The 12,830-nt window shown below is 38.0% G+C and overlaps 1 protein-coding gene across 1 annotated transcript; it reads right to left on the bottom strand.

Moving 5' to 3' along the window:
• Window positions 1–552: 552 nt before the first annotated feature.
• MAD2L1 (mitotic arrest deficient 2 like 1) lies at window positions 553–7,798 on the bottom strand. The gene is made up of 5 exons (XM_059395314.1): window positions 7,567–7,798; window positions 6,515–6,661; window positions 3,158–3,278; window positions 2,079–2,182; window positions 553–1,380 (listed from the first exon to the last, which is right to left on the bottom strand). Exons 1-5 carry the CDS (start codon window positions 7,637–7,639, stop codon window positions 1,208–1,210), a joined length of 618 nt encoding a protein of 205 aa, XP_059251297.1. The 5' UTR covers window positions 7,640–7,798; the 3' UTR covers window positions 553–1,207.
• Window positions 7,799–12,830: the final 5,032 nt, after the last annotated feature.

Here is a 12,830-nt window from a genome sequence, read left to right on the forward strand (position 1 = left end):
TCAAACTTCAGAAAAGCCCGGACTCTGTTTCGTTCATCCCATTACTTAGCACATTAACAGTTGCTCACTTTGCAATTCTTGATTGAATGGATACAGGCTAGTGTTTTTACTTGACAGTGAAGATTAATGAGTTAATACATATAAAGAGCTTAGTATAGTGTCTGATACTAAGCACATAATTATTTTAAAATGAGGTAAGATTTAGAACAGAGACTAGAAGAGTCTTTTTAGAAGTTTGCCTTCAACTGACCTTGGAAAAATAAGGAAAAGTAGGCTGGCAATGAGGCTAGGAGTATAGAAAAGTTCTACAGGCCAAGGTATGCTAAAACAAATTAATTCCAAATGACATGTATTATTTTATACAAAGAATGATGCTTATTTTAAGTCCACAGTTATAAGATTAAAGGGGTATAATCAAAGCTTGTTCAATAAATTGAAAGTACCTTCAGACTTTAGTAGGCCCTGGTAGGCCCAATATATTATTTGCTATACTGAATCCATCCTATTTAACTGTGATAATACTACACCAATAGAAAAATATGTTAAGACAAATTTAAAACATACATATTTTAACTTTATTACATCATTATTTAAAGCTTGATTTTGTAAAACATAAAAAAATTCTTAAGAGTTCTGTATCACGGGAATTTAAACAGTGGCAATATACACAGCTTTGTAGGTTCAAGTTATATAAATTAAAATCAAATAATTGGAAATGTTTTCAATATGGAAAATATACAAATGAAATAAATGGCAAAAGTATCCAATAGGAACAATATTTCATTACTTACAGATTATCATTAGATAATTTCAGGATCTAAATAAAGACTGTGAATATTGAGACTTCTTTTGTTGTATTTTATATTGCAGTATCTCTGTAACCTATATTCTGAGTCAAGGTACTTGACCAAAGGCATTTAGCTTTATAGCAATAGTTTTCCATCTACAGTTACCATCTTCAAAGGAATTGACATAACAGTGCTGATGTAATCTGCAAGTTCCCTTTTGAACAATGTGCAATAATTTATGTCAACCCTGTATAAAGTCATACAGGTACCAAAAAATGGAACAATTATGCACAGTTCAATAGAAGTTTTCCCCACCTAAAAATTAACCAACGAAACAAAATGTATCAACTATAGTTGACTTGGTTTCAGGAAAACCACATCTGAGAATTACAAGTACCATCACTGTCTTTATCTCATCCTCAGTCATTGACAGGAATTTTGTAGGCCACCATACTATTTACTTTGTGGATTGTAGTAGTGAATGAACGAAGACGGACTTCCTCAGAATTGGTAATAAACTGTGGTCCCGACTCTTCCCATTTTTCAGGAACAACCAAATCTTTGTCTGTATAAATCAGTAGATCAAATGAACCTAAATTGGGGATAAGATCATTAAAGTACAATTATTTTTTCAAAACCACAACTGCCCTTCCTGTCTCTTTCACATTTGAACCACCTATAGTGTCAGAAAAGCTAGGTTAGTTCGATCTCTTTACCTAACTGCTTTTCCTCAGTGGAAATTTTAGTACAAAACATACTGTACTCCTTTTAGTTTATTTTATGAAAAACTCGATTTTCTTTTCTTTAAAGAGAAAAACCACTAAAAATATTTGCAGGAAGTGTATCATTAATCATGAGACAGCATGAATCTAAGGCACAGAAAAGATAACAACTTGGTACTGTGATTGCCATATCCCAGTACCCAGAATGGCATATGGCATATTGAAGGTATTCAGGATATATCTGATGAATGAAGGAGTAACTCAGAAAAGACACAATTACAGCTATAAGTCTTAATTATAAACACAGAAATATGTAGAAAATAAAAATAAAAGAAATTACATCAAAATATTCAAGAGTGACTACAGTAGAATACTTTCATTCCTTTCCTTTTTAGCATTTCTAAATAAAATGCAAATAGCATTACTTTAGCTTTACAACATTTTTCTAATTCACATAACATGACATTGATAATTAAGAAAAAATTTAATAAAAGCGTTAATTCTTAAAGTAGTAGCTTAGTCTTTCCAACAACAAATTTAAGCCAATGTGAAGTTGTAGAATACTTACAAGAAACTTCCAGCAGTGGCAGAAATGTCACCGTAGCTGTGATCTGTCTGATCACTGAACGGATTTCATCTTGTATAGCTTTCTGAGACTTTTCTCTGGGTGCACTATCAAAGAAACCAAATTAATTAATTCATTTTAACTTTTAATAAGTAATTTAAAACACTGGTAAAATTATTTATCTGATTAAGTGCTTTCAAAATCAAATAAGTAATGCATTCAAATGAGTGTTTTAACATGAATATAAATATATGTCCTTAAGAAACATAGTAGGCACAATATGTATCTCTATTGTTTCATTTACCCTTCCAATGATTTTTTAGGGTTGATCTTAGTATCAGGTCATTAAATAACAGAGGACTAGAAAAGCTGCCAAGTGCTTCAAGTCAAGCAAACTTCAGCATGTCTTAAAGATAACAAGTAGTATTTAAAATACTTAATCAGTATAATCATTTGGCATTTTTAGTAATGCCTAAATGTCTAATATCCTATTGCCTCAAATATGTTAATTATGTATGGAGTTATTTTTTTAATTAAACATTTTCTAAAATAGACTAAAGATGACTTCAGGAGCAAAATTCATTACATTATGAGAGACAGTTTACAGGTAAGCATGCCTAGGACAAGGCTAGAAATTAGCATATAATGATGGGCATGTCCCATCCAGAGGATCTAAAAATTTCAGTTTAAGAAATGTCTAAGGAAGTTTGTAGCATTAAATGAAATACAGTAAGCTGGGGAAAAGTTTAGGATAATAATTCATGGTTAAAAGTACCTTTCAAAATTCATGAAGTGGCCCACCTAGGATAGATACCATGTGTAGCTGTATGTATAGCACCATAAATAACTGAAGTTTGAAATTTATGGATTTAGCCTATGGGCAATTATGTTAAAACTCCATGATAGCCATAATTCTTTTGTGAGCTCAATCCTTCTCCACAGGAGATTAAAGATCAAATCTAATATACTTAGAAACAAACGACCTTACATGAAACTAGTTCAATATAATTAGAACTCATTTATAAAAGAAAACAGTTTTGGAAAGAATCTATTAAAGTGGAAGCAATTTACTTCATACTTACCTGTCATCTTTCGCAGTCTTGTCACACTCAATATCAAATTGCCACCTTTCAAGGACCTCACCACTTTCAATATTTGAGATGACTACCACCAGTTTCTGAACTGAACACTTGTATAACCAATCTGCAATACATAACAAGGCATCTTTTTTGGTTCACTGCATTACAAAACAACTCTCTTCCCAGGTCTCACTTTCTATCCTCAGCAAATTCCTACCACTAGGTATTTTGGAACTCTGCCAACATGTACCGAAAACCTGTCCCACAATAACCTAGCTCTGGTTTTCGAATTCTCAATACTTATACCAGATGTATAGTACTGAGTGCTGAAGACAGAGTAGTGAACATGCAGTACACCCTAATCCAAGGGAAGATGCAGGGTACGGCTATTAATCTAACCATTGCACTAATAAATGTAAAAATTATTAATTGTGATAAATGTTATAAAGTACAGTATGTGATGCAATGAGAGAATACAGGAAAATCTGACTCGGAGTTTTCACTTGACTTCAGCTCTACAAATAAATACCATTAAAATATGCACAAGGATACAGAAAAGGGCACAGGTCTTAAATACTGAAAAGGGAAGAGCATCTGCCCCGATGATTGAAAGAACGGTAATCCAACTACAGGAAAGAAAGGGGAGAATGAACAAGTTCAGTTTGTGCAGGATACATATGGGTCAGGCCATGTAAGCCCATGTGGGCAAAATTAAAGAAGTAATACTTGAACCAGGGAAGTCATTACTGTATTTGAAGTATGCTGTGATGAAATTAAACTTGTATTTCAGAACTATCCTTCTTGCTGTGATGTGGAAAGTAGAGTGGAGGTAAAGAGAGGATCCAGAGACATTTATTAATTAGCAATTCAAGCAAGAGGAAACAAGGCTTACAGGATAAACTAGTAGAGATGGATCAGTAGATAGATTCAAGAGATTTCATGGTTAAAACTGTTAAGATTTACTGATTACTTATGAGAAAGGAAGGGGAAAGACTCAGGGATAGCTCCCAGCTTTCTGGTTTATAACATTAGTTGGATGGTTGATCCATTCACTGAGAAATAGACTGCAAACTGGAGAGGATGCTTAAGTTTTTAAGATTTTAAGTAATCTCCACACCCGACATGGGTCTGGAACTTATAACCCCGATATCAAGAGTTGCATGCTCCACTGACTGAGCCAGCCAGAAGCCCCTTAAGGTTAGTTTTCAAGTATCACTGGGATAGCCACGTGAAGCTATCAAGGGAGCCACTAAATCTATGAGCACAATAGAACTGGGCTGGATGTATGCCTGTGAGTCAACTACACAAAGGCTGTTACTGAAGCTATATACATGACATAGATCATCTAGAGAGAGATTATAGTAAGAAAAGGGCCTCAGGACGAGGCCTGAATTAATCTTGGAAATTGGGATAGTATGCTCAGGAGTCTGCAGGTTTTTTTTTTTTTAAGACATAAAAACAATTTTATAATATTTAGGGCTTGTGGGCCACCTAGGTCTCTGTTGCAGAGTCTTAAGAAAAAAAGAGCCCTTTAATAATCTGAGAACATTTTTAGTTTGCAGGCAGTACAAAAATAGGCCACTTGCTGGATATGGGCTGTCAGCTTTGCTTACCCTTTGACATATCAACTTTTTCTCAATTTAGCTCTGAAAAGGAGATTGGGTAGCAACTTAAGGATTGGGATGCGTGGACATTTTTTTCTTTTAAAACTGAAGACAGGGGCGCCTGGGTGGCTCAGTGGGTTAGGCCGCTGCCTTCGGCTCAGGTCATGATCTCAGGGTCCTGGGATCGAGTCCTGCATCGGGCTCTCTGCTCAGCGGGGAGCCTGCTTCCTTCTCTCTCTCTGCCTGCCTCTCTGCCTACTTGTGATCTCTGTCTGTCAAATAAATAAATAAAATCTTTAAAAAAACAAAAACAAAAACAAAAACTGAAGACAGATGAAACCAATGAAAATAACTCAAAACAAAGAAGTCAAAAATACCAGAGAACTGAAGTCCTTAAAAAGGCAAGAGGGATGGAGATTCAAATATACTGAACAATTTGCCTAAGAAGAGTAATTCCTTCATTTTAACTAAAATAAAAGGGCGAAATTGTAAAGGAAGGTCTGCATACACCTGAGGTGAAATATCCTCAGTGCAGTCTTTTTTTTTTTTTTTAAAGATTTTATTTATTTGACACAGAGAGAGAGAGATAGAGAGAGAGAAATATCAAAAGTAGGCAGAGAGGCAGGCAGAGAGAGAGGAGGAAGCAGACTCCCTGCTCAATCCCAGGACCCTGAGATCATGACTTGAGCCAAAGGCAGAGGCTTAACCCACTGAGCCACCCAGGTGCCCCTCAGTGCAGTCTTAAAGGAGACAACCCAAAAACCAGTAGCTTAGGTGGGGCTTGCCTCTCCATTAAATTACGATGACATAAGATTCTTAGTTGCTTATAGGTTTCAGGCTAAATAATCTGAGTACAGCCCTATGAATGAGTATGGGTGATTTAGCCCTGAAAATAATAAAAATACAATTAATCTAATTTTAAAAATAAAGTTCTTGATAACAGAACTGTATGACTCACAAATTTAAAAAAAAAGAGAGATGACTACTCTAAGTGTTTTTTAGAACTAGTTTTGGAAGAGCAAAAGGGGACCTAGAGAGAAATATTGTACAACACAGAAAAATTATAAGTGAGAATACTAAGTAGATAAAAATATTGGGGGGGGGTAGGAATAGATCGAGAACAAGTACTGATTCAATTCAGTAACTTCTTGAGCTAAGAAAAACAATGAGTGTTCACATAGAAAAGGCTGACTGACTTCTAGGAAGGATTTTAAAAAAGACAAATGGAAATATGCAAAAAATAAGAAAACTCTATTAGGTGCTCTGTTACTTAGTAGTTCTTTTTTTTTTTTTTTTAAGTTTGGCTCCTAGGTTGGATCTACTTTTATTTTTCTTTATCTTAAAGTAACGATGGCTTTAAACTCTAGGCAGCTACAGAAAATATATCATGTTAAAAATATATGGTGGATTTTTCTCCAATAATGACCACCACCATAGTACGTAAAATTCGAACTTGGTTCTATCTGGCTACATGAACTGCAAAAATCATTTCTAAGGGAGTGGATGGAGACAGTTCTGTGAAGCCATATCAGATTCCTAACATCAAAATATTCAACCCACTCACAATGCAGTATGTGAGGGTGGACTTTCTTTCAATTTATGTATTATCTGTTTCCTTCCCATTAAGAATCACTATATTTGGGATTGTAGCGTTTTACACCTTTGTACAGAGCTGAAAAATGACCACCAAGATGCTAGAAAAAACACAGTCCTAAAAGGCCTGCAAAACTCAAAATGGTTTTCAACAATTAAATACCTTTCAGTTGTTCCACCACATTATTTAGGTATTTTATGAGCTCAGGATCAGTTGTTACAAGCAAGGTGAGTCCATATTTCTGCACTCTAGTAAAGGTTTCAGATGGATATATGCCACGCTGATACAAAATGCTGTTGATGCCAAATGCTGAAAACAACAGGAATGTTAAAGAAAAGTCATTATCACATTGTAACTCTGGAAAATAAAATACTTTCAGATGTGGCTGCCGTTTCATTAATGGTATAAAACTGTAAATGCCTAAACATGTGTTTGGGGGCATCTTGTTGAAAGCACAGTAGGTAAAAGGTGGCATTAAACATTCTTAAAATCTTGCTTCTAAGTAAGAGAATATGATACCTACATTTCTGTGGCAATAAAAGAAAGTAACCTCAAAATGCATTTATCTACTGTCGAAGTAGTACTACAGCTCACTCTAATCCAAGTCCCAATTCAGATTATGGGATTCGAGGGGGTCACAATAGGCTTCTGCATCTGAGTTAGCAACTAATTAACTGCTCCCTCCAATGCTCTCAGCAAGCTTTCCACTTTACCCCGCCTTTCTCCTCACAAGTCCTGCCAGAGTCTATCTGAAGGTACAAGTGGCCTAGTCCAAAACAGCGTTTCCTAAATCTAATCCATCACCTCCAATACCGGAATCAAAACGCGGCTGAGGGGTTGTCAAAAATATAAATGGGCCCCACCCGGCTGTACTCCGCCTTAAGTCGCGGAGGCCGGGGTTGGGGGCTGTGGTGGGAAGTGCGGAGGTTCTGCAGTTTAAAGCAACGCTGCAGGTGGAGGGGCTATGCCGCGAGGCAGGCCTCAGCAGCACCTAGGCCTCCTGCTCCACCATTAGCAACGCGTCCGGGGGCGGCGCCTGCATTGGCTTCTTCCTAGATTCTCCCGCCAGGCAGGAGGCGGAGGCCGACAGAGCTTAACGGGAGGCATCTCGGTGGCCCCCCACCGCCTCCCCCCCTCCGTGGCTGAGCCACGGGCCTACCCGGCGGCCTGGTCTCAGTTCTCCCCGCCCTCCGGCCTGCGCGAGGAGAACTTACAGAAGAACTCAGCTACGATTTCGGCGCTCCCGCGCAGGGTGATGCCTTGCTCCCGGGAAAGCTGCAGCGCCATGGCCGGTCCTACAGGCGAAGGAGTGAGCTTCCACCCGTCAGAGAGCGGCAGCAGAGATGTACACACCAATTCCCCGCCACTCGTTTCAAAAGTAACGACGCAGCGCGCCGTCGGGCCCTCCGCGCAGGCGCGACGAGCCTCTAGGCGCCGCCCCACGCGGCGGGTCCTGCAGGTCCTCTGTGCGCCTGACAGAGCAGGCCCCTCACGCAGGCGCAGTGGGTGGGCGTGTTCACGGCGTTCCTGGTCGTCCCGCTCCGGAGAGTCCTGCTTGAGCACTTAAGAGTTGTGGTCTGGTAGACGACGCTGTGGGAAGGAGACGCGGAAACCTGACTTTAGTGGCCGCTCCGTAAGCGTGCGGAGTGAGCGACCAGGGAGCCCGATTTGTTTGTTTCAAAGCTGTTTTCAAAGTGATACGAACTGTCCGTCAGCTGCATCTTAAGTGGCCTCAGTGATCCCTAGCCGGCGATTGAAACTTGCTAGATGCTTTGGGAGTCAGTCAAGAAGCCGCGTGCGCGGTAGCCAGGCCACCGCTTTAGAGGGCCTGATTACTGTATGGGAGCGCGGCTTTTCTTGAGAAATTGAGTTATGCTTAAAGGGACGAGCCGCGGCGCTTTTTTGTCCTGTGTCGGTCCTGGTCTCAGCCTTTTCCCCCTCAGTCCCGCAGTGAGGCAGTCTGGAGCGGCAGGGGACTGCAAAGGGCAGTCAGACTTGTGCGGGGTGTACCCCGCGCACGCTGCACCCACAGAGGCCGATCAGGAATAAGTTCACCTCATACAAAAGACCCACGTATACTGAAGGGCTTTTCAGGGAATTTTGACTCTCAAACTCAATGACTTCATGTTAGGATGGGAAGTACTAAAGCGCACCATTAATGTTCACGTCAGTTGAGAAACAATTTTATTCTTAAAGCAGTTAGAAAAATTATTTGTAAAATGACGTCTCAAACACTGTGTACCACACACATTTAGTTATATGAGAAACGCCTTCGTGTCTTATTTTTCTATTACTGCATAACATTCCCACAAATTAATGGTTCAGCACCCTTTTATTATCTCAGCCGTGTAGATCAGGAGCTGTTATCCCGCTGAGTGCTCTGCGTTGAGTCTCACAAGGGTGAAGTAAAGGTGTCTGCAAGTGCAATCTCATCTAAAATCTGGGGTTGTGTTCCAAGCCCGTCGGTTGCTGGCAGGATTAATGTCCTTGTTTCTTGGACTGAGGTTCTCAGTTTGCTAGTTGTTGGCCGGAAGCAAATCTTGTGCCTTTGCCAGGTAGTTCTTCCACAGGCCTTCTCATACTTCCGGTCCCACGACTCCGTGGAGATCCCTTTTAAGGCTTCGTCCAATTAGGTTAGACCTTGTCAGAGAATTTCCCCTGTGATGAATTTAATCTGGGAAGTGATACCGCATCATATTCACAGGTTCTGACCACACTCAAGCAGAGGAGATTGTATAAAATGTGCTCCTTAGAGGCCATGGATTTTGTGGCCATCTTAGAATGCTGCTTATGACAGTGTTATGTATCCGACTTTGATCAGTTTGAAGAGTAAACCATAGGTAATAGGCCAAGTAACCCTAAAATATTCTCCTTACCTCCTTTAGTCTCTTGTACCTGTGTGTATGTGTGTTTGAATCACCATCTTTTCACTCCTTCGACCAGGAACTTAAAGCCAGACTTCTGGCATCACACTGTTAGAGCATGATGCCCACCTTACTACAGATAAAAATTGTTCTCTTTCTGAGAATCTTTATAATACTCAGCACTTCAGTAAAGACTTCCTTCAGTTTCATGGTAATATAGTTTTTAAATTACCTGAAGATACAAATAATTATTAGTATAATTTTGGAGATTCTAGAGCTTAAAAGGCTTGCAGAATATATGTTTTCCATGTATAGAAGAAGTATTTATTACTTTTTTTGTGCTTTCTGAGGAAAAGTAAGAAACAATTAAGTTTAGAAGACCAGGTCTGTACTTTTTGAGTTTTGTTTACTAGTTTTGTTTTAATATGTATACTGGAAAAAAAAAAAAGAAAGAAAAATTAAAGTCGGCCTAACTCTTCAGCCCCCTCTCAGGTTACTTTCCTAATCTATCAATTCCTTTAGTCACTTTTCCACCTCAGGGCTTTTCATAATGTGCTTTTTAATGCCTAGAAATTTCTATTTCTATGTTCAAATTTCTAATTATGTTTATACTTTTTTTTAAATGTAACTGTATTGACCTCTTACACTATAAAATCCTGCCCTTATGTATTCTCATAGCATCTCAGAGCACTATTTCAGAGCATTGTTTTCATTCTTATAATGAAAACAATGACATTATAGTAATTATGCAATGATTTGTGTTATAGCATTCCTGTTACTGTAGAGGATCCATGATGACAGTGGCTAGTCCAACAATATTTGTTGAATAAATGATCATTTGAATATTTGCCTGGGAAAATTTCATGGAAGAACCCAAGACATTTTTAAATTGGAGAGCAGGTTGGATGGATGGGTGAGGTCACATTTTGGAAGCTTTGATTATCCATCGGAATTAGGTTGGACATTCCAGGGATTTCTAGACTCTTAGAATTAATATAATTAAAGGGGTATTTTTTTCAAGTATAAATTCAGTAGTGGTTGTAGAATGGATTGTGTATAGGTCAGTGGAGAGTGGTGGTCCTCAAACTTGAGAATGTGAAAGAATCACTTGGGTGTTTTGCTAAATGTAGATTCCTGACTTTTATTCTCCCTTCTCCAAATCTAATTCAGTCTAGTACCATAGCTGCTAGCCACAGGTGACTCTTAGGCACTTGAAATGTACTTGTCTGAATTGAGTTATGCTACAAGTATAAAAATACCAGATTTCGGGGCACCTGGGTGGCTCAGTGAGTTAAAGCCTCTGCCTTCGGCTCAGGTCATGATCCCAGGGTCCTGGGATCGAGCCCCGCATCGGGCTCTCTGCTCAGCGGGAGCCTGCTTCTCCCTCTCTCTCTGCCTGCCTCTCTGCCTCCTTGTGATCTCTGTCTGTCAAATAAATAAATAAAATCTTTAAAAACAAACAAACAAAAAAAATACCAGATTTCAAAAACTTAGTATAAAAAAAATGTAAAGTATCACAATGATATGTTTTTCAATTGATTACATATTGAAATATTTTCACATGTATTAGATTAATTTCACTTGTTTTGTTTTAGTTTTTTTTTAATCTGACTATAAGAACACTAAAATTACATGTGTGACTTGTGTGAGATTTCTGTTGGAAAGTGATGCTCTACTTAATGGGGTCTAAGAGATTACATATTTTAACCAGCATCCCAAATGATCCTTACACTACTTTTAGAAAAGCATTAGACCATAATGGATATTTTAGTAATGCTGGCCTAGGAGGTTGAGAGCCTGGACTAGATGGATGCCAAAGAGTTTGAATAAGAAGGGGTATATATATATATATATTATTTTGAGGCAAGAATTGAGTTGATGACTTGAGGGAGAAGAATGTACTGGTAGTACAGATAAATCCAAGGTGGCAAGCTTGCAATACAGGCTAGTGTTGGTAAAATCTGTGGGGATGTTAGGAAGAACTGCCCAAACTCTGAGCCTATTTTATTTCTTATTTAGCACTTTAACACTTAAGATTCCAGAAGCTTTGGAGAGATGTCTATCCTATTAATTTTAATTCCTTGGTTTGACATTGACTTATCTAAATCATCTTATCTTTACAGAATTTTTTTTTTTAAAACTTGTTTTCAGCTACTTGAGTTTAGTTTTATTTATAATTCAATGAAGTCTTTCTAAGTTTGGGGAGGAAGGAGGAATATTTGGATAGTGAGAAGTATCAATATAAATTAAGACTTATTTCTGAAGAAAATTCAAGCAGAGAGCATAACCAAACAAACTCATATCAATAAAAGAGATAACTATGAAAAAGTGTATCATGAGCAGGCCTATATTCAGTATTAGGATGCTAAAACCAGAAATGAAATTGCTGAAGCTAGAATCAAATAGAATTTTAGACTGAAAGTAACTTAATTAATGACTTAGTAGAATAATCTTATAACTGAGGAAATTGAGATCCTGAGTGATACATGGTTAGTCTAAGATTCAATATCTAGTTAGAAGATTCAGTAGTAGAATCTAGAGTTCCTGACTTAGACTCTTGTTAAATTTTATCAATTTGAGGACATGCTAATTAATGCTCTTGTTTTTAAAGGCTATTTTTAAAAAATAAGCTGATTTTAAATTAAAATTTTTAAATATTTATTTATTTCTTTTAGAGAGCGAGCATGAGTGGGAAAGGCAGAGAGAGAGGGAGAGAGAATCTCAAGCAGACTGCCCTGAGCAAGGAGCACCCCATGGGGATCGATCCCAGGATCCTGAGATCATGATCTGAGCCAAAACCAAGTGCTGGGGGCGCCTGGGTGGCTCAGTGGGTTAAGCCTCTGCCTTTGGCTCAGGTCATGATCCCAGGGTCCTGGGATCGAGCCCTGCATCGGGCTCTCTGCTCAGTGGGGAGACTACTTCCCCCTTCTCTCTGCCTGCCTCTCTGCCTACTTGTGATTTCTGTCTCTCTGTTCAATAAATAAATAAATAAAATCTTAAAAAAAAAAAAAAAAACACCAACTGCTGGACCCTTAACTGACTAACCTACCTGGGTGCCCCGAGATTAAGGATTTTTATTCAATAACCAGTACACATAACTTATCAAGAAAACAACAGTTACAATCCATAATGCATTTTATGTTATTACACAAACTGTTTCAACTGCCAGAAGATGGCACTATTTACATGTAAAATAATACCTTTTAAAACTTAAATGTGTATCTGTTTCAATTTGTGCTTCAGTTCAAAGTAAAATTAAAGAAATGTATTTAGTGGCTTCTAAGTTGTCTGTATATGTGAAATACATCAGAATGAAATATTAATCATAATATAGAATTCATATCCTTCTTGTAAACACTTAGTATATGGATGCTCAGCATTTATATTTACACTTAATTTGCATATTAAGATTTTTAACATGGAAAAAGGAATCATTTTAGTTAATGGAATCATTATTCTTACAGACTGATGAACGTTTTCCTTCAAATCACTAGGTATTACTTTATTTCTGAGGTCAACATCTTGACATAAAGCAGTGTTCGTTCTGAATCTGATAAAACAGAGGGATACTTTATGATATCGTCAATAAGAAATGCATTTACTAAATTTTGAAA

Source organism: Mustela nigripes, chromosome 1 (assembly GCF_022355385.1).
Source record: "Mustela nigripes isolate SB6536 chromosome 1, MUSNIG.SB6536, whole genome shotgun sequence".
NCBI lineage: Eukaryota > Metazoa > Chordata > Mammalia > Carnivora > Mustelidae > Mustela > Mustela nigripes.